At 36.7% G+C, this 23,844-nt stretch overlaps 1 protein-coding gene across 1 annotated transcript in view; it reads left to right on the forward strand.

Annotated features, from left to right (window-relative positions):
• Positions 1-16,714, forward strand: part of lonrf1 (LON peptidase N-terminal domain and ring finger 1) — a 28,843-nt gene extending 12,129 nt beyond the window's left edge. The window contains exons 5-12 of the mRNA XM_056471925.1: positions 742-874; positions 4,066-4,141; positions 4,720-4,834; positions 6,254-6,375; positions 6,588-6,746; positions 10,004-10,166; positions 11,074-11,223; positions 13,189-16,714. Of these exons, the coding sequence (XP_056327900.1) occupies positions 742-874; positions 4,066-4,141; positions 4,720-4,834; positions 6,254-6,375; positions 6,588-6,746; positions 10,004-10,166; positions 11,074-11,223; positions 13,189-13,338 (1,068 nt within the window). The 3' untranslated portion in view covers positions 13,339-16,714. The remainder of the gene's footprint in view (positions 1-741; positions 875-4,065; positions 4,142-4,719; positions 4,835-6,253; positions 6,376-6,587; positions 6,747-10,003; positions 10,167-11,073; positions 11,224-13,188) is intronic.
• Positions 16,715-23,844: the final 7,130 nt, after the last annotated feature.

The raw sequence follows: 23,844 nt of genomic DNA on the forward strand, positions 1-23,844 counted from the left end.
ACATGCAAACTCCACACAGAAACATCGCCAACTGATCCAGCCAAGGCTCCAACCAGCGACCTTCTTCCTGTGAGGCGAACTTGCTACCCACTGTTCCACCATGCAGCCCACATAATAGTTTTAATAATTAATTTCTAATAACGGATTTATTTTATCTGTACCATGATGACAGTAAATAATATTTTACTAAATATTTTTAAGACTGTATTCAGCTTAAAGTGACATTTAATGGCTTAACTTGGTTAATTAAGTTGACTAGGCAAGTTGTTATCTTTGTATAATGATGCTTGTTCTGTAGACAATCGAGAACAAATATAGCTTAAAGGGGCTAATAATTTTGACCTTAAAATGGTTTTAAAAAATAAATAAAAAACTGCTTTTATTCTAGCTGAAATGAAACAAGTAAGACTTTCTCCAGAAGAAAAAATATTATTGGAAATACTGTGAAAATTTCTTGCTCTGTTAATTTGGGAAACATAAAAAATAAATAAATGAATAAATTTAGGAGGGCTAATAATGTGGGGATTATTATTATTAGAAGATCTGTGAAAAATCTGCATGACCTTATTGCATATGCATTTATAGATGCTACTTTTCAGAAACAAAATTTAGGGGAGGAGAGCTTTTAAATGAATCATGTTATATGATTTACTAACGTTTACTGTGCTATGATTAGACGTTCTCTACACTGGTTTAAATCTGCTAAACTCACCCTCAAGAATTTCTCCTGTTTTGTTCTAGAATACAACTAAAACGAAGCTTGGCAGCAGCAGCAGCGAGTGCTGTCTGAGCCTGTGTCAAGCTGTGTCCTTTCTCCCCACTGCTGAGGATGATGAGGAACTGATGATGAAGAGAGAAGAAAAACATAACAGAGGTGACCATATCTTACTCCCTACAACCAAATACATGAAATTCTATTTACGTGTGTGTGTGTACATATATAGATATGGTTTCAGCTACATTCATTCTTCCATTGCGGGGCGCCACGCCAAAATTGATCCCGCCACCGCTACATTACCGCTTTTCATTCAAAATATTTAGTCGTGTTTTTTAATAGCGGGTGATAATCACACCAAAATGTATCTAAAAAAGGTACGTGAATTATAACAGCGCAAACTTTTCTGTAACCGTAGTAGTGCTGTGCATCATTTGTTTAATCCTTTAAGGTTGCATGCTGACTGACTGACTGACTGGCTGAATGACAGGTACGTGATGCGTGAGGTCAGCAAACACGACGTATAGCCGTTTCACTTTACTTCAGGACGCATTAATGCCTCCCTGTAGGTCTACTGGAGACATTCATAAATATTCCTAGCAAATCTAATAAAAGTTGGAGACATACTCGTTACATAAACGCACTAAATCGCACTTCAGCAGCGTTTATTTGAGAGCACACAAGAAGATCTGCGCTTGAGCAGCGTGTATTTTAGGGGGCGTGCAAGAAGTTTTGTGGAAGCAGAGGAAATCGGCGCGCAAGCAAAAACATTCACATGCTTATAGGCTATTATATGAATGTGATCTCGAATTGTAATACTGTGCACACATTTGTCATTGAAATAACGCCGCAGATAGTCGGTAGATCTGTGTAAAAAAAAGGCCTGCCGCCACCGCTGGAAAAAATCCTAGAGGAAACACTGATATATATATATATATATATATATATATATATATATATATATATATATATATATATATATATATATATATATATTCAGCTTCTTTAAAGGGCACCTATGGTGAAAAATCTACTTTTCAAGCAGTTTGGACAGAAATATGTGGGGTGATATAAACACACCCAGTCCTTTTTTTTTTCTTCAATTTAACAACATAAAAACAGTGAACCAATTGTAGCGGTTTTCAGAACGATCCCCCCGCCCACCAAATTGATTGACAGCTGCGCGCATTAACATGTCCCAGTAGTCACATGTATAATCATATCAACAAGACCAGACGTGCGCAAAGCAACCGGGAATAAAAGGTGTGTTCAGTTTGCTAGGATCATCAATCATCATCAAATGTGATCAAGAGTAAGTTTTACATGTTTAAAATGTTTTAAAACAGAGCACGTGTGTAATGAATTTAGATTTAGCTTAGCTTTACTTCATCAGCACAGCTGCGTGTCAGAACAATTATAAAAGAAGACGCTTCAATCCTGGTTTGTGGACGTTAAATCAGGTTTATTTTGTACATTAACATAACAGATATCCATACAGCAGTGGATATTAACCTGTATCCTGCCATATTAGCGTGAAAAAAAGAGTGCAAAGCTAAACGCGCTCTGTCTGTCTGTGTGTGTCTGCCTGCTGCGGTGTGTGTGTGTGTGTGTGTGTGTGTGTGTGTGTGTGCGCGTGAACTTTGTGTGACTCATCAATGCAACTGCACAACAAATACTCATTGGGAAAGTTCTTACTGTAGTATTTCTCACAAACGCTACGTGAGATCTGCTTCCTTTAAGTCTGTCTGTTGTCTGATGCAGCCGAGGGAGGAGGTTAAGGCATGCAGAAAGGCACGTAGAAACGGTGGGCGGGGAGGACTAGCCTTAAAGGTGCAGTACGACAAAACAGCCCTCTATTGCAAAAATGTATAAAATAGAATCTTGCAAATGGTATGATAAAAAGTCTGATGGGTGTTTTGAGCTGAAACTTTACAGACACATTCTGGAGACGCAAAACACTCATATTAAATCTGAAAAAAGGGCTAACCTAGGTGCCCTTTAAATAAAAAAGTTTTAGTATTAAATATAATTTAATAATCATTTTAAAGAACATATTATTTATAATAGTATTAATAATAAGCGTTGTCAGTTTTTAATGATTGTCTTGGTTATCGTTAATAAAATCGATTATTTGCATCTGACATTCCGTCTTTGATCATGTTTTTAATGGCCTGTACAGAATATCCTTTACCACTCCTCTCTAGGCTTGGGCGGTAATATGGTAATATGGTATACCGCGGGATCTAAAACTAGCAACGGTGTCAGTTTCAATACCGTTATACCGTCATAAAAAACAATGCACTTATTTAGGAGACAAGTATTAAATATTATTCATTTAATGCCTAAAAATGTGTATGTGTGATTGTCATCACTGGACAGTGTGGAGGAGAGAGAGAGGTGAGGTCAGATGGCGAGTCGCGCACCAAGTGACCTGGTCTCAAAAAAGAGGTTTCAACTTAATGAGAAGGGAGACGTGGTAAATACGATCTAGAGGTCTGCATTCCCGCTGCTGTTCCGCGGGACCCGACAAGCTTTCTTGCGGTGCGGGAATACATTTCCGAATAAATCGTGGAAGCGGTCGGTAATTCTGGTGTAATTTGAACGGGAGCGGGTGGTCTAACAATATCGCTCCTGAGCGAGCGAGCGAGCGAGCACGCGCGCATCTGGGTGGATGCTGTTTATGTGCGTGTATGTGTGTGAATGAGAAAGAGCTTGATGCAGTGTGTTGCTATATATATATATATATATATATGTGTGTATATATATATGTGTGTGTGTGTGTGTGTGTGTGTGTGTGTGTGTGTGTATGCGTGTGTGTGTGTGTGTGTGTGTGTGTGTGTGTGTGTGTGTGAATGAGAGAGAGCGTCCCGCGCAGATATCTAATACGAACAAGACAAACGGGTGACTGCAAACCTAAGGTTGCATATACGGTATTCAGTTTCTGAATGGTTTAGGCACAAGCCAACAGTTTGGTGACGCTGTCTGAGCCTTACATTATTATTTTTTTTTATTATGCACGGTAAAACCTGATAACGAGGTAAAATAGGGAGGAGGTTTGACGGTATCAACAATTGGATACCGCCCAAGCCTACTCCTCTCCAACCATTAGTTTGCTGCGCTAAAACAAAACCACATCCTTTATTCAACATTATAGGTTAAATGAAATATGTGAATACTACATACAGTAAAATGAGTGTGGTTCAGGTGGACTTGGCAAAACCGTGGTATTGTTAATTCACAAATGGCATCCACTCAAACAGTGCGTTCTTAGTTTATGACATTACTAAAATGATTAGACAACACATCAAAATGCATCATTTGATCCTTACTTATTTGCTTTACTTTTGTAGGTGTGTGCAGTGTGGGAAGAGAGTCCTGCCTCAGTGTCCTGACAGTGAGTGATTTTGAGTGCCCTCTGTGCATCAGGTCAGTGAAGGCTTTATTATACTGCCCTTATGTCCTGCTACCAAAGTTCCCGCAACATTTATATGATATTTAACTCTTGTGTGCTGTTAAGGATGTTTTCATCCATGGGGGGATTTTGAGTCTTAATTTGGCCAACAGATAAAACATGATCAACAGTTAAAAATTACACATTTTACCACCAACAATCAAGAATGCATGATTATATGGTGGCATGGCTTTGCAATAAATAAATAAATGTCATTATAATGGAAGTTAATGGGGCAAAAACAGCCACCAACATAATGAAAGGGTAGTCCATTTGAACAATACACAAGGGTTAAATTATTCCAGCTACTTGCTTATCTGAAGAAATCATATTTTTGTCATACTTTAAATAACTAATATATACAGTAAATTACAATGTTTTCATGTTTTGGACTGCTGCCAATATAGTGCACTGACATTTTCTGGCTAAAACAGCCATCCGTTTAGTGATCTTAACTTGGGTTTTACCAGTTAAGTATGGTAGAACAGGTTTTTCATAAATTTTTGTTAACTAACTTCTTGCCTGTGTTAATGATATGTTAAATGGATTAAAGGTTATTTTATGAGCCTGTGACAACACCCTGTGGACACACCTTCTGCAAAAACTGCATTGAGAGAAGTCTGGACCATAATCTACGCTGTCCACTCTGCAAACAACCACTGCAGGAGGTACTACTGTTGATAATGTCTACGTTTCTAATACATAAAATAATAATAATAAAATGCCCCATTATGCTTTTTTCAGAGCTTACATTGTAGTATACAATAAACAAATTTTTGAATGTTTGAATTTAAAATCAAAATATGTGACCAGATGTCCTTAAGACAATCCTGTATTCAACCTATATTTGTAGGGTCCTGAGTTATGAATAGACTTATTCCACATTTGCTTAACAATTCTTCACTTGTTGCAAACTTTTGGCATGTGAAAATATCCTAATTGCTAGCCAATCATGTCATGTCAAAAAAAATTAATAAATAAAAACAACAATAATAATTACCAATCATCCACAATTCCATATCGATCAAGACACTTAGTGAAGTTGGGACCTGTGCTATTAGGTCTTTGGTCAGTCATAGTGATTTATTGTAGTTCTATCAAAATAAAAGCATGAATGAACACCAGGTAAGCTGAAAGAATCAGTGCAAGCTCCTGAACTGCTCAAAGTGTCTCAGGTGCTGTTTACATGTGTTTTTGTTTTAATATGCATAGGTTTTGTTCCAATTATACCTGACATCCGCACTACTCTTCAATCCGTGAAAACTGAGCATTTTTAAAACACTAAAGACCCAATTTTAGTTTGAAAATGCTGGTGTTCTGTTTTAGTATTGATGGACTGAAAGGCAGACTATTAAAAATGGAGGCAATCCACAATTGCTTTCTGATTCGTCAAGCCCCTTTCATATGACCATTACACAATTGGTAGACTGCATGCAAAATATGTGCATGCCTTATTCTAAAATGCTATTTAAAATGAAAAAGCACTAATGCAAACAAAGCCTACACTCAAAAAATGACATTTGCTGTTTGTTCACTACTTAAACGTGAGCAGAAACAAAACAATTCTTGAGTTTTTGCGGGGGACATATTAATTGTTTTATGTTTAATCTATTCAATTTGTAAAAACTAATAAGTTAACTTAATTCCTTCATGTTGTCCCAACACAAATCAGCTGTTTGGAACCCAGCATTTTTTACATAGTAATTCATGGAACAACGTCAATGAAACATTTTGTAAACCACATGCTACAGAACATATTATGTGTACATTAGGATAGCCATTCAGTATCCAAAACTTGTGACTGTCTATTCCATATTCCACTTTGAGAAAATAGTTAATCTTCAAAAGGACAAAACAATTCTGGACAGCCTGAAATTATGGATGTAATCTTGGATATATGTAAACAGAAACCTTTACAACAGCACAATAAGGGAAAAATAAAAAAATTAAATGATTTACACCTACAGGTCAGTCCTAAGTAACATGATCCTTCCAATTCTACTCAATCACAAACAAGTGACACCAAATAAACAAATAAAACAGCAAACCACATTACATTTTCTCACCAACTATCTTCCTGTTTCTAGTATTTTAAGAACAGGAAGTACAACCCCACGGTGCTGCTGCAGGAGATCATGTCTCGCCTCTTCCCTCAGCAGTTGGCAGAGAGGAAACAGGTGCATGAAGCGGAGATGGAAGAGCTCTCAAAGTGAGTGCCTTCCTCAGCGATAACAAAAACTGAATATTGCAAATCACGTGTTGCAATTAGCCGAATTTCCATTGCTGATGAGGACTGGAAGAGCTGCGGTATTTGCAGTCTTAACATTTGCACAAACTTAACAGTCCAAAAGACCTTTGATATACTGTGTGAAGTTATGCAAAAGCCGAAATATTATTAAGTTGCTCATGTTTTACCTTTAGTTTGACCAAGGATATCCCGATATTTGTGTGCACGGTGGCATACCCTGGCATCCCATGCCCGCTGCACATCTTTGAGCCTCGATACCGTCTGATGATGCGCAGATGTATGGAGACAGGAACAAAGAAGTTCGGCATGTGCAGCTATGAGCACGGCAAAGGGTAAAAAAAAAAATAGATATCTGTCACATATCTGTTATGTTAGCTTCTACAGCCTTACAGGTGTTACAAAATGTTTTTAGGCTTTGTTTAGCTCTTAAACTGTTTATATTAAATAGGGGTTGAACGACTTTAGATTTTTGAAGTCGACTTTTATGTTATCAAAGTCGAGTTGACGTTGACTAGTCAATAATTCACAAGATGAAAGTGCAACATGCCGAAATTTGCGATATATTTGCAGGAAAAATATATACACATGCAGCTTGACAGCTCATACAGAATCTGCACATGCAGAAATCCGCAGATTTTTAGCCCATTGTTAAGTCTATTTATTTTTTGTTTAAATGTGTATACATTTTTTCCGTTTTTATTCAGTTTTTAAATTAATTTTAGTAATATTATTGACTAATATGAAAATATTCATATGATGCATTTACAATTTAGTTTGTAAAGTAAAATTTCTTGTAAGTAAAAAAAATGTCAGCAGAATCTGTCTGGCCCTACTCATAACACATTGCAAAAACAATGCAACTTTACCAATGACTAATTTTAGTGCAAAATATATGCACTGTCAACACTTTCATTTCATTAGTAATGCAACATTAGCACCCGGGCTAATTTTATTGCTAAATAAATGGAGTCAGCAACACATTGATCACTGCCCGTTCTAGTAAGAATATAACAATAAAAGATATTTTAGTGCAGAAGTAATGCATACGTCGTCAGCACACAGATTCATGTGAAGTTATTTCATAACAATATAACACACAGCAGACTCCCTAGTTTTTCACTTTTTTGTGATTTTTGCGATAAAAATTACAAATTTGTGGCAGTTTGTGGCAGGATTAAGCCAAAGGAAGGTTGTATAACTCTTATTTTTATCCATGATCTTACTTTCTCTCAAATTTCACTCCCCAGAGCATCTGACATCATGTACCTCCTTCAGGACATGTGTTAGGGCTTCCCCTACCGTAATATACCTAAAACAAGGATTGCTGTAAAACTCGTCAATGGCAGGGAATCGTTTTATCTCATTAACTGCACGAAAAGAGTTCATTTATAAATTTGACACACATAATAATAATAATAATAATAATAATAATAATAATAATAATAATACATGTAAAGCACAAATACTGTCCTTCAATTCGGTCATGTCCATCGGCCATCATCCGTGAACCTATCTTCATCTGTTTGCTCTATTGCTCCGTTTGTTAGATGTTTCCTCACACTTTCTTTTGCAGTCTGAAGCGCGTCAAACGCACAAAACGCCCAATTCACGCCACAGGATGTCTAATCCCATCTTTGCTTTGACTTCACATGTAAACCACTCTTGCTTCATCCGCTTATGCCTACTGCAAAGGCTGAAAACTCCCCCTTGCCCCCGCCCCCCATTCCATGTAATGTAATGATTGTGAGGTGGCAGGTGAGACGTCATTTTTCGAGAGACACTCAAATACATCACATGCACTGTGTATGCAACTGGGAAAAAGTGTGAAAATAAGTCATGTGAAAATAAGTCATGTAAAACAATTAATTGCAAACTGAAATAAATATATAGTTTGATTATATAGTTTGGAAATGGATGTTTATAAAATTATTTACATTTTTTGCGATTATTTTACATTTAAATTAATAAAGATTTGCGACTTTTTGTTGATTTTGCGTTGGATTCAGCGATCGCGAAATCGTGAAAAACTAGTGGGTCTGATAAAGCCCTATTACACTGTCAGAGACTTGCTCAGATGCATATTTTACCGTTATGATAGTGCTCTCTAGAAAGCTGCTGAAGTCAGGCGTTTTTTCAGTTACTGACTAATTTTGGTTATTAGACATCTCCTTGATGCACATCTTCACTGCTATGCTATGAAGTTTGTCATACCTCCGGCGGCTGCGCACTTCACGGTTCATTCACAAAATATGTCAGCATCTACGCTTTGCAGAGGACAACAGCCAATCACATTACTTTGTGTACACATGGTTGGCTAGCATCTGCTCTAGGGAATTTGCCTAACTGGCATCGGTTTGACGCTTTAAAGTTCACACGAATCTTTGATGCTGACATAAGAAAAATAACACTTTAAAAATGACTTTAAATAATTTGAAGGCAGTTTTATTCAGTGAACCACCTTCGTGTGTAAAGCTGCCATGTAGTTCAGGTCAAACGACGTGATCTGCAGCGCGATTAGTCGACGTCAATCAAAAAGCATCATGGCAGACTATTAAAGTCAACTAGTCGGTGCAACCTAATATAAACAATATAGTCTATAAGGGTTTGTAAACTTTCAATTTCAAATAAATGCTGATTTCATCAACTTTCTAGTTGTCAAAGAATTCAAAAATTTTTATAAAGTTGCAATTTTTGCATTTTTTTCCCTCAGAATTGCAACTTTGCATTGAGCTATTTTGAATGAATCATAATTGCAGGTTTATATCTTGCAATTCAGATTAAAAATTCAAGAAAGAATTGCAGGAAAGAAAATAAACTAAAAATGATAAAATTAAGAAATTCAAATCAGGCTGGGCGATACTGAAAAAAAATCAGATCTGAGCTTTCAAGTAAAGGAACCATCCTTTTTTATTTACAATCTCCTCACTGCTGCTATACACCACTCATTTTCACTCGTGTTGTTATTCTGACCTGAAGTGACAAGCGCGAATGCATGCTTTGTGTTTGTCTGAGGTAATTATTCTGCCGTTATTATTGAAATGTGTATATTCCATACAAAGTGTGAAGCAGATAGGTTCGTTCTAGCGCTTGGGGCATTCGGAAAAGTTCAGATATTTTTCAACTAGGGGTACCTGGAAAATGCGCACGTGCCGCTTGCACACCATGGAAACAACATTGGAAATGAGGCTCAGCAGCCACGTTTTAATAAAACTATAGCACTTCATACCGAAACTACCGAACTTTTTTATTATCGATATTGACAATGGTTCTCGGTCAGTAAAAACCGATAGCGATTATGTTACCCAGCCCTAAATTCAAAAAGTTGATATCTTAATTCTGACTTTTTTTCATCTGAATAGTGAGATTACATTTTACAGTTGTTTTTTCATCTCACAATTTACAAACGCTTCCACAACACTCGTTTGAACATTGATTATAAGAAATTTTAGCCTAATTATTTTAAATTGTTATATATATTTATCATCACATATCAGTATTCTTGTAGCTGTATTTGTATTTACCTAAAATGTAAAAGTAGTGCACATTATATGACTTACCATTTTATTCATGCCAAAATTCCATGTCACAGTTTTGCAGATTATGGCTGCATGTTGGATATTCTGGACCTGGATTTGCTTCCTGACGGCCGCTCCTATGTGGAGACATTGGGAGGAAGTCGCTTCCGGGTGCTCAAAAGAGGACAGAGAGATGGTTACCACACTGCTGATATTGAGTACCTGGAGGACCATAAGGTGAGAGGTTAATGTATGCTGAAACCCAAAGTTCAGTTCTAAGGCCAAGAAAAAGTACATTAAGCAGGATTGTAAACAGACAGATCATATAACAATTTACTGGCCTTAATGTAAACCAATGTCTCAACCACGTTCCTTGAGTACCACCAACTTTGCACATTTGCCATGTCTCCTCAACCAAACGCACCTCAGTCAGATCATTAGCTGAGACTGAAAGACCTGTAATGGGTGTGACAGAAAAAGGAGGCATCCAAAACATGCAGTGTAGGTGGCCCTCCAGTAATGTGGCTGAGAAACACTGATGTAAACTAAATTTCACCCATGAAGCCTTATTACAGAAACATCTGACACTATAGAATTATAATTTGTTTAGTAACTGTATAGTGATCTCAGTAAATTAGTGATTATGTTCGGACTACACAGTATCAGCTCAGTTTTAGCATGATCCTGCCATATTTCTAAACTTAATCATGAGAAAAATGGTTTTGTTAAGTTAAAACATTTTAAACTAATCTTTTTTTCCTATGGTTATGCAATTTAAATCACCTAAATACGGTGTCACGATTTTAATGAAATGCATGTATTAAAGATTCATGTCCGAGCCTGTTTGAATGATGGATTGCTTGTAATGGCAGCAAGTATGAAACCTTTTGTTAGTCCTGCAAATTTAATATCAAGTAAATACTTAAATTTTAATTAGCGTTATTTACAAGTGTATTCAGTATACATTAGGAAGAGGAGCTTGTGATTTACTGCCTGTTAGTCAACAAATTTAAACTCATCTACATTTTGATTACACAAGCATTATTTTATTCTCCAGCTGAAAGCGTATAAATAAGAGCAGAGTGTGACAGTAAAAGTTCTGCTTGTTTACCAGCCTGCCGTTTGTGTTTATTTTTATGTTCAGGTGGAAGGTGCTGAGCTTGAGATACTGCAGCATTTGCATGACAGTGTGTATCAGCAGGCGAGGGAATGGTACCTCCGTCTGAACAGCCGCATACAAGACCAGATCAGCCGGCAATACGGCATCATGCCAGAGAAAGAGGACAACATTCAGGTCAGAACGCTGAATGCGGTTTCATATCAAAACTTTATCACACGTAGTAGTAGTAATTGTCACTGTCGCCAGTATTAATGGCAGTCTGTATCAAACAGGATTGTTGCAGATGTTCTGCTCAAACTTTGTTTGGAATTATTATGTATTATTTTATGAACACAAAGAACAGACAATATTGTGTCAGTAATAAGTGTGTCTTAACAATATATTTTTGAATTCAACTTGAGTTATATGGACATTCATAACTGCATTCTAATAGGCTTTATCATACGGCAAATGCTTTTGGACTCTGATGTTTTAACAACATGTGAGCTCACATTATAAAAACAAAAATTCCATCAATCACGACATTAGCATAGAAACATACTGCACACGCACTTTTAACCAGTATATGTTAAGTATGTGATATAAGTATGTAGTGCCATACTACAGACCATCCGTTACATCTAATCATCTTTTTTATTTTTCATGTGCTTGCTTCACTTTCTGATACACAGCAAATATTTTCAACCCAGAGTTAATAATATGAAAAAATTATATAAAAATCTTGTTGGATCATCTTAAATGAGCCATGTTTACATGTTTTTTTAAAAGCAAAATTGAGGCTGTGGTGGGAAGAAACTCGAAAACATCACCTGGAGTCACACAGGAATGTTGCGTACCTGGCTGTATATCTTATCAGCGAAGAGAATGTGACACAAATTAATCATTTCACTGCCGAGTGACCTAATGTCCATTCTGAATGGAAAGTGAAAATAAAAAGAGATATCAAACCTAATTTTTAGTTAAGTGAAGTTAAGTGAAATTTCACTAGCTAGCTAACTTTTACTTTCCCAAACACACGTTTTAGATGCCATTTATCAAACTCAAGTTAATAAACCGATTCTTTCAGTACTGAAATAAAAAAAACTTCAGTTTCCCACTAACATTTAAGCACTGTTGAGCGCGTTCTTAAGCACCGCTGATTTGTCATGGTATTCACCGGTGCTCAACAGAAATGACACTGTAATTGGCCATGAAGGTCATAAGTACACCGATGTTTTCCAAATGCAAACATAGACAAGCAATCGACTGATCTTCGCAGCTTTAAAACGCTCCAGTGTCCCTGTATTTGTGTTTTGCACTCAGTAAAGAGCGGTGAACTGATGGCCTTCACGGCCAATCACAGTAATTTATTGCTTTTTTTTAATCATTATTTTTTAGAGTTTTTTTTAACCTTCATTATGAAAGGACAGTTGAGATTTCAGACAGGAACGCATTGGGAGCAGAGAGAGAGGAAGGATCAGCAAAGGACCTTGAGCCGGGAATCGAACTCGGGTCGCCGTGAGCATGTCAGGGCTATATGTCGGTGCACAGTACCACTAGGCTATTGGCGCCAGCAATCACAGTAATTTCTGTTGAGTACTGTTGAATACTATGGCAAATCAGCAGTGTTTAAGAACGCACTTAGTGGAGTTCAAATGTTAACGGGAAATGGACGGTTTTTTTTTATTTCAGTACCGAGAAAACGCTATTTCTGTATTGTTTTATCGCTCACCGGGTTACATAGGCTGAAGCAGGCAAACATCCACACTGTTTATGTGGGACCATGAACTGAAGCCTAGGAGGACACTTAAGCGTATTACTCTTAAAGAGATTGTTTTGTTTAATGTCTAATATGCTTTTAAATGTTTAAATGAAACCTAACTGAATTATATTAAAGTGATGTTTTTGAAATTGCGGCAACAGCTGGAGGTTTGTAGTCCACAGAATGTTGTTGCAATGTTTACGTGCTGATCCTCTACTTCCCGTTTTTTTCTCACTGCAGCCTCGCTTTTGTTCATTAAAATGGCGGCTGCAAGAAATAAGCATATTAAGCTACACCTGATGCATCAACACACTGACTGGGATTAAATTTCTGTGAATACTTTTAATACATTAAATGTAACTTCCTAGCAATAATCAATGTGTTTTTGTGTGTTCCAGGCGTCTTCTAATGGGCCGGCCTGGTGTTGGTGGCTGCTGTCAGTTCTCCAGTTAGATCCATCCTATCAGACCACGGTTCTGTCTCTGACCTCGCTGAAGGACAGACTGGGTCATCTACGCATTGTGCTAGAATACTTCTCTCAGAGCTAAAACAGACACAACACACACTCATATCTCTAATCTCATCACATGCATGCACCACGAAAGACAATACATTTTCATTCAACAGCGAGATTTTTGTTTTTGCTCTCGCCACAAAAATATATCACTTTTTTTATTGGTAACAATCCTTACACAAGATCTCTCGTGGAGGGCTGCGATATGGGTTGGCTGAAAAATTAAGGAGACCCGTTCAAATGGCTGTACAACTATTGGATTAGTGATTGAACTAATTCCTACTTGAGTTGAGCACCAAAGAATCCAGGACTGGTTCTGCACGGAACAGCTGTTTATTGGTTAACGCTGTCCGCTTCATTAAACAACATTAGCACGGATGCCAAATGTTGCAGCTAGTCTTGTTGACACACATTTGAGATGTTTCCAGTAGTACTGGACTCCGGCCAGGGTTTTTAAAATGTGTGTAGCTCACATTTGTGGCCGATAGGGAAACGGCTGGCCCAAGAGACTGAAGACTGAACAGGAGATCATTGATTATGCATGAATGAATCGGTTATGCCTCAAAAATCTCACTGTTCCTGTCTAAGGTTTTAGTGGAATCAGAAATAATGTTAGTTACAGATGAGGAGATATGTGGAAGGGATACTTCACCCAAAAATGTATATTCTGTCATTGCCAATGAATTTCATAGAATTTTTTTTTCCTACTATGAATGTCAATGGCTCATTTTTCAGCATTTTTCAAAATATCTCTTATTACAGGAAAAAAAAAAGAACTCAAAGGTTTGAAAGCATTTGATAATGAGTTTGGTTTAATTTTGGGGTATATGATTACTTTTAATCATTAATATTGCAACACTAATGGCAGAGTATACACTTCTTTTTTTCTATGAATGAAAGCTGCTTATTTCATTCGTAGTGTTAAATGTTTTACAAGCTTGCTGGCACAAAAGTAGAGAGAGGGGAGAAAAGGATTTTAGTGAAGCTTGTATTTATAATACATTATAAGAAAAGTCTTGATGCATAATAATGCATTCATAATGCCTTTTTAAAAAAGTAATAATGTGCTGTATCATCTTATGAATAATCTTAAAACAGTAATTTTACCCACTTAAGTTATGATGGGTTTTATATCCAATATTATAATCTTATCTTTTACTGCTTAACAGTGACAGAAACAAAGTTGCCTTTTAAGCATCTAAAAAGCTTTATAATGTGCTGAAAATATAATATTCTCACTTTTAGCCAATTGCTCATTAACTTGCATGTAGGCTGTTCATACTTATAAACGCCTTATGAATGATTACATCCCTTAATCCTACCCCATACCTTAACTTCAACAACTACATTTCCAACTGTTGTTCAAGATACTGCACTATTATACTAGTTTATTCTTGTAACTGTTCTTATGATTATTCATTACATGATACAACCCATTATAAATGTTTATAAGGAATCATGCATGCAAAATAATGCATTAAGTATCGCCTTATAAAGCATTAAACATACAGACTTCATAAAAAGTATTACCATATCTTCTAGTAATAAGCTACTCAAATTGTTTAATGCTTTTATTTAGCAAGGATGCATAACCATGACAGTAAACACTTAATAAGGTGACAAAAAAAATCTGTTTTGAACATTAATTAATTATTTTGTTATTTTTCAAATGATTTTTTATTAATTAATTGTAATCAATTCAACTAAATTGCATAATAATAGATTTAAATAGAAACGTTATTTTAAATTGTACTGTTTTTACAGTATTTTTTGCTAAATAAATGCACCCTTGGCGAGACTTTTTTTTTCCAGAAACATGATAAAATGAATCTTTCGAATGGTAGAAGCGTACAATTTTCTCTATCGAACGCCGGTTTCAGACCTAGTCATGGGCAGCAGGGCAGTTGTAGGAGGTGTTGGGAAGGTTTTAGCCATCTGTTTGATCAGTCTAGCTCTCCAAACCTCTTTGCGTCAGTCAAACTGGACTACTTCTGTGTGCTTGTGCCTTGTGTTAGGCCTTAAAATGGTTAAGGACTGAGATTTGGTTCATGTTTCTTATTTTTCCTTCCTTTTGTTGTAGTGCCACATTCAGAGGAATGTTAAAACGGCAACGTTACATGTGATGTAACACTTAAATGGGCTTGAATCTGACTTTTGTTTTCATGCTATGGTGATTGTGCCATTGTTTTTTTTTTCTTTTCACGTGTGTCTCCTAAGGGCTGGATGTCCAACAAGGGTTAACATGCACCCACTTGCACTGTTAATTTATTTTCATTTTTCGGATTTGATCTATTGTGCACTGTTATGAAGATTATTGTTATTTTGCCATAATGAAAACCAGTTACTAACAGATGGGTGCTTTGTTTTCAACCCGTTTTGAGTGCAGTATGCATAAATATGTACTGATTTTAGACAATAAATATAAATCTCGGATCTTCTGGAGGATTTTTAGGGTTGTTCTATTAGATAGAAAAAGGTTCCGACAGCTGAGATTTTCTTCACGCTGTAGAAACAGATCTTGGCATCGCAGCTTTAAATGATCACACGTTCATGGTCAAACTCATGCTGAGCCGCACATTATTCATGATCACATGACAGCAGTGTGATTCAGAGTGGCAAATATTTATGAAAGGGAATCAGATCGGAATAGGACTTTATTTTAAATTGCAATGCATTAGTAATTTAAATGATAGAAACATTTCTAATTGATCTGTAAACATGTTATGTGTTTTTTTCTCTCTCTTTTTTTTTCAATGTCTATGGTGCACATTTGATGTCTAATACACCTTCCATCCACTGGATTCAGGACTTGAAAATCACATACAAATTCTTACTGTTGCATCATATACTTGTAGAATGACTTAAAATTGTGTGTTAGTTATTGTCAAAACTTTCACCCTTCTGGTTTTGGTGTAAGTGAAGGTGGCAGATCCTGTGGTGTTGCTTTGAGATATTACAAGTGCAATGTTGAGATTGATTTCAGTCTTCACCAATAGTTTAAAAACCAAGACGAACGCTATTCAAATCAGAGGAGGAGCTAAGGTTATAGATTTAATCTACACATATAGATTGATGGATTCATAAATTTCACATAAGCAGCACATATTTTCCAGTCAATGGTAAATAAGGCTTTCACATTTATAATAAACCATCAGTGAACTCTGATGAATGGTATTTGTTTTTTCTCTTTTTTTTTTGGTCACTAATACTTCTTAATGTCATGTATTGATTTGTTTGGAATTAAGGCTGTCTTTGCTAGAGTATTTTATAATATGTAATCCCTGGTGTAAACAAGGGGTCGGTATCTGTGATATTTTTTCTTCTTTTTGTGAGAGATTGTCTTAAAGTCTTAAGGGGGTTATACGATGCACATTATACAATAAATGGAACATTAAAAACATTCAAAATGACTGCTTTTCTGTCATTTAAAATTGCAAAAGCAATAACATTTGAACCCGGTATAGGTTGAACCCACTAGATGGTGCCATAGAACCGCTAAATAATTGGCATGTCTGCTGTATTAACCCCTGTGAGAGACTTTGTCCTGCTCCATTATTTTTCAAAAAGGGATATAGTTCACCCCAAAAATCATGTTATAAAACATGTTTATTTATTTTTGACTAAAGTAAACAATAAACAAACAAACAATAAAAAGATGGACATGCTAACTGCTATATTTGTTAATATAATAGTGATGCTGATGGTGTTTAGAGAGCAGGCTGTATTAGCATAGATTTTTCACTATTGTGACCAAAAGACAAATGTAATATCTATTCAAATAGTAATAGGAATAAAGCTGTCAGTCAAAATCATCTTATTTTATTGATTTTGTTCCTTTTATTTGATGATGAATAGCACCATTGCATATAAAAGAGCAACACATAACAGAGGTGACTATGACTGAGACATACAACTAATTCAGGTCCGTTGCCAGCCTGGTGAAAGGGGTGGTTCTTTTTTTTCCTCAAAAATTTGACCTTTTTGCAGTTATTTGACTCATTTTCTATTTAATCATGAAATTTAAATGCATTTTAAGCATTATTTTTAGCTGGATTAGCTTGTCGGATGGTCATCATAACCACACTTTTTGATGTACCACAAATATTTCCTAAATTTAGATTGAACAAATATGAAAAATTAATTGTTTTTCAATTAAAAATGTATAACATCAAATATTATTCGAAAAAAAAAGGAATCTGTTTTAAATAAAAACAAGCCTATTGTCATTTATTATGCAAATCAAAAATACCAAAATTGGCCAGCACATAAACCTTTCCTCAGTGAGAATTTGGTCATTTGAATAATATTATTAAATAATAATAATAACAATAATTTTCACAATTTTCTAGCCTCTCTTGTAAAAATTTGAAAATTCATGGAAAACAACAATTGTAGTCCAATTAATTGTAAAGTGATTAGTTTTCTATGGGTTATTTTCACTATATATGATGGCATAGCAGTAAAAACAGGCTAAATTAACTCATATATGGGACAAATTCTGGACCTTTGTCAGTGAGGGGTGGGTCTCTTTCGAACCACCCGAACCCCCCTGGCTACGTACGGGCCTGTATTTTAACTGATAAAATGCCTGAATAGAGCATTTTGAAATGATTACGTTTTGTGGACTGATCAAAATTGTATATATTCTATGATTACCTTATGCAGCGATAGGTTTATTATAATATTAGAGAAACAGACTGCGTCCTGAATGCACACCTATAACATTATACACTTGTGGAAATTCCTGAAATGACTTGAGGAACACCAGCTGCAGCTGGATATTATTGTTCAAATTCCACACCCGGAATTTGAACATCAGCAGCACACAAGCCAAATATCAAATATTCTAACGTTAGACCTAAAATCATATAAGCTTTCGAAATACACACCAAAGTCCCCAGTCTTTGTTGTGTGACTTCCACAAATTCTGCTGAGATTCTGAAGTGCACATTCGTTGGACGCAGTTAGGTCATGTGATAGTGATAATAACAACACTGGCCCTCGATAGCCTCGACCTAAATCATCTCAATAAATAAAACCATTTTTAAATAAGATCATACCCGACGCTAATGAGCACATGTAATACTTTAATAATAATATTAATAATAACAATGACCTAGTGCTCTATTTGAGGTCATAAAATGAGCAAGTTATAGAAGAGATGTGAATCACATTATAGCTAACAACAAGGATTGACTTACGCTTCCAACGACGACAAATCAGGTTTTAGTCGGTAGACCGCGTCCATTTTTCCTTCCAGGCAATTGTAGGTCATTCAAAAGTCTCTGAAGAAGGACGACGAAAAGTTCTTTTTAAAATTGCAAACGCCAAATTAGCTCCCGCCACAGTATGGGTCACGTGACGCCCAGAATTCTAGGGAGTGATTTTGGAGACAGACAACTCTTAATTCTTTTATCTTAATGCATGGTAAAATTAATAATTACAAGTTTATAAAAAAGCTACCAGAGCTTATAAAGGTGACACGGTGACCTAGGTGACCACTATATGTAGCTATTTATTACTGGTACCGTACATTGCTTCTCTACCCTAGTCGCAGTGTTGGAAAAAGTCACTTTTGAAAGTAATGCATTACAGTATTGAGTACACCCCCAAAAGGTAACTAGTTGCGTTACTTGGTGACTTTTTTTATGGTAAGTAATGGGTTACATTACTTTTGAGTAATTGCGTTACTTTTTCTTACCTGAGGCTTGACCCGTTTCAGAACGTGCAGGTGCCTTTTTTTTGTCAAATAGAAGGAGAAAGGAGCTCTGCAATTAACAAACTGTATAACCTTCATTTGCCCCTAGAAAACACGTAAAAAAATATATAATTTAGGATATTATTTTCATAGAACTTCCTGTTAATATTAATTAAGCAATTTTATTTTTAAAAGATAATGAAATTAAAAAATATATATATATATTTTAAGTAATTCAAATATCATTACTTATTTTTCAAAAGTATTGCACTACTTGTTAATTAGAAAAGTAATATAACTCACATTACTTTTATAATGTGTTACGCTAACACTGCTAGTCACATCAAACAGTTGCACATTTGTACAGCTTGACATAGTGTGAATGATGTTTCTAACTGAAATGCACATTATTAAAATGACGACACGGTGGCTCAGTGGTTAGCACTGTCACCTCACAGCAGGAAGGTCGCTGGTTCAGTCCCAGCTGGCTCAGTTAGCATTTGTGTGTGGATTTTGTATGTTCTCCCTGTGTTTCCCAGTACTTGGTTGCAGCTGGAAGGACATCCACTGTGTAAAACATATGCTGAATAAGTTGGTGGTTCATTCCACTGTGGTGACCCCTGATAAAAAGGGACTAAGCCGAAAGAAAATGAATTAATTGATGCAGTCATGCATGCAGATATTTACAAGCGCTGGCGACTAGAGTTTCTTGTCTCCGCTGTTTCTCAGCATGTATTATATTCAGGCCTATGAAGCGTCCTTGTGGGGAAAAATCCACAGTAGTAAAGACTTTCCTTGTGTTTTCACTGAAAATTACAACCACAAATTGCACATCTTGACATATCAGTATTTTGTAACTAACCGAGTGCAAGCTCTTGACATCATGCTCTGCTTGCCTAAAATAATGGCAGCCCCAAAGTAGCCTACACAGTTAATCCAGAAAAAAAGAAGTTCTTTTATGATTCTCTTTACTATATAAGAAATAGACAGCAGTTACCTTACTGTACATTAAAACCACACAATTCTTAAAACACAGATTTAAAAAGGTACCTTTTAAAATTTGTCTGGTGAAGCTCCTGCTGAATGCTGTAAAAACAAAAAACTTTCCTGCACGGTCACAGAGACTCTGTTTTGAGGGGGAGCTCAGTATCTAAGAACGTCCTTGTGATGTAGCTCAATGTGAACATCAAAGCCCATTACAAACACAGGCAGGAGAGCAATACGGTAAGCTAAATTGATCCATCACCCGGCTGCAACTCGCCTGCCTATGGCTTTTTGAGTGGAGATGACAGCCATTTTTTGTAGTTAATAAGTCATTACAAAGAACCTGCTGCTATGAAATGTGTGTGTGTGTGTGTGTTTGAGGGTAACCTGTATAGGATGTCCATGTGCACTGATGAAATCCACATAATATGTTGAGCAGAGAGTTTGAAGTGAGGTGTCAAAATGGTGGCAATTAATTTGGGCTGAAATCAATGTAATTTTCACACTGCCAGTCAGAAATGGAGGGTGCTGAAGAATTATGTGAATTACAATCATTGTATGAATGATTCGGGGCAGGGGAGATTAGACCCATCTCTGACTGTCAAATAGAGGCCTTGAGTTACCATGGAAACCACTGTCTGAAAGGTGTATAAAACTTTTAAGTATCTAGTTAATTAAAATGAAACTTTTCTAGTGCACGCGCTAACTCTCTTGTTTGTTTACAGCCTGTGAGCCGTGGTGTCAAATGCAAACACTCCAGAGAGATAAATTGCGAATGTATGAGGCGATACCAAAAGTGTCTGTTTGTCTCCCTCTTTTGGTTCTCTTTGTAGGGATTATAGAGCGTCTAAAGGGTGGCAGAGCTGGGACTGATAAAGCAGCCTTGTTTCACACCAGCCTAATCCCCCTGTGTCAATACACAGATAAAGCTTTAAATGGGGAGTGCAAAAGAGAAAAGGTAAATATATCACAGCCTGGGTACTTCAGTCTCGGGGTGCAATTGGTAATAATAAGACAAACGCAGGCAGTGGAGATTACGGTGAGAGGCAGCTGGCTTTGTACCCTCACTGAAGTGGCAAGAAGAGACACTATAATCACTATCCTTGCTCTAAAGAGCTAACACACAAGAAATTTCTTAATATTAAATCAGTTGTTGGGTGTTTTTTGGGCTGGTTTTTGATCAGTCTAAATGACTCTTATCTGTCTTATCTGTAAATATTGTATATGTAATGACAATGTTCCACAGAACTCAACAGTACCTCAAATAACCACTTGTTACAACTGAGGTATGCAGAAGAGTATCTTGAGGCTCCTTGAGGCGGATGGGCTACAACAACAGAAAACCACACTGGTTGCCACTCCAGTCACCTAAGAACAGGAAACCAAGCCTACAATTTACACAGGCTCACCAAAATTAGACAATAGAAGATTGGAAAACATTGTCTGGTCTGATGAGTCTCGATTTCTGAAACGACATTTTTATGGTAGGGTCAGCATTTGGCGTCAACAAAATGATAGCATGGATCCATCCTGCCTTGTATTAATGGTTCAGGCTGTTGGTGGTGGTGTAATGGTGTGGGGGATATTTTCTTGCCATACTTTGGGCCTATTAGAACAAATTGAGCATCGTGTCAAAGCCACAGCCTACCTGAGTATTGTTGCTGACCATGTCCATCCCTTTATGACCACAGTGTACCCATCTTCTGATGGCTACTTCCAGCAGGATAATGCACCATGTCATAAAGCACGAATCATCTCAGACTGGTTGAAAATGAAAATGAGTTCACTGTACTCAAATGGCCTCTACAGTCACCAGATCTCAATCCAATAGAGCACCTTTGGGATTTGGTGGAACGGGATATTTGCATCATGGATGTGCAGCCGACAAATTTGCAGCAACTGTGTGATGCTATCATGCCAATATGGAGCAAAATCTCTGAAGAATATTTCTAGTATCTTGTTGAATCTATGCCATTATGGATTAAGGCAGTTCTGAAGGCAAAAGGGGGTCCAACTGGTACTTGTAAGGTGTACCTAATAAAGTGGCCAGTGAGTGTACATAGAACTCTTATATCAAAAATTATATATGTGTTTGTTTGTTCAAACAAAAATCAACTATAAAAACTATAATGTCCACTAAATAAGTAAATATACCATTTTCACAAAAGCTTTATCAATGGATTTGTCTCAAAAAAAGCAAAAGCGAGTCATTTTAATATTTCTCCATTTCTACTTTTTTATTTCTAAGGTGAATAAAAAGCTTTTCAGAAATGACCAATATGTTCTAAAGGTTGGGCTGAACCTTTTTCAAGATGTCATGATAACATAGCTGTTGACATTTACCAAGAAAATCTTTTGTCCATTTTACAATACAGCTTAAATAGGTAGCTTAACAAAAAAATGGACAAAAAGACTCCAAAAACTGTATTGCAATGCTAATTAAATGCATCTAGAGTGCATTTGTGGAACGTTTCCAAGAACCATGTTGCATGTTCCAAGTAAAAAGAGTGCACTATGGCTTTTCCGCTGTTGTTCCAATGAACACAAAATGACAAGGTCAAAGTAAAAGAAAAAGCTTTTGGGGGTACTCAACCACCCTCTTCATAGGAGCCAATAATAATAAGAGCAAGTGAAATGAGCCGTTTAAATGAAAAGTGTGCAGCTGGAACTTGAAAAAAAAAAAAGCCTGGGAATGGCTTTGTTCACAGATCAGGTTTAGATGCGCAGCACTGAGTTTAATGGGGGTCACAGTAAACATCTGTGTATGAAAAAGCCACATCATTTCAAACAAGACATGACCCGTGATCCTCATAAATAAAGCCGTAATATGCTGTAGTACACAAGTAGGTCTACTGTATTACCTGCAAGGATAGCACTAAGCTTAATGTGTTTAAGAACGGGCCCAAAGAATACAAGAGCAGCATATTCCTTCCCTGTCTTTATGTAGGGTTAAACAGGAGACATTTTCATTCTGTTCGTGTTTAGCTTTCATTCTCCACAAACCTGCAAAGATCAGCAGTCTCCTGGCTTTCTCCAGGCTGTGCATGGAGATCTGAGCGTCAGAAAAGAGACCTGAAATCAGCAGGCAACAGAAGAAATAGTGACTGTCATAAAAGCCTCCCCACAGAAAACCAGCTGCTGCTGCTTACTGTGAGTTGAAGACTTTATTACATATTTTCAGAGCACGCTTTATATTCCTCAAATGGTGTTACTGCAACCAAACAAAGAATGATATGAAATACGCTTAAAAGTAGGGTTGTTTTATACGCAGCGGATGACCTTCCAGCCACAATCCATCTCTGGGAAGCAACCATACACACTCATTCACTACAGACAATTTAGCCTACCTAATTCACCTGTACCGCATGTCTTTGGACTGTGGGGGAAAACGGGAGCACCCAGAGGAAACCCACGCGAATGCAGGGAAAACATGCAACCTCCACACAGAAACACCAACTGACCCAGCCGAGGCTCGAACCAGCGACCTTCTTGCTGTGAGGTGACAGCACTACCTACTGCGCCACTGCGTCGCCCCCAATGTGCATATCCACCTTTCTAATCTAAATGGTATATAACCTTTTTAATATCCAATAATTTAGGATGGACAGTATGCACATCAAGGCACAGGCACTGTTATATTATCAGGCACCCTTATTAGTAGTTCAAAAACTAGCCGTTACTTCACTTAGCCGACAATAATACAAGTTTCTAGCACCGCAGTGTCTTGTTGTCATATTTCATTTACATTGTTTTCTGACTTTATTCAACAAAACTAGCATAAGCTGAGTATTTAGAGCAAATTGGTGCAACTTCGTTTATTGCTCGTTACTACACCCGTACACAGCGCAAAAGTTCAGC

This window comes from Danio aesculapii, chromosome 14 (assembly GCF_903798145.1).
Source record: "Danio aesculapii chromosome 14, fDanAes4.1, whole genome shotgun sequence".
Taxonomy (NCBI): Eukaryota; Metazoa; Chordata; class Actinopteri; order Cypriniformes; family Danionidae; genus Danio; species Danio aesculapii.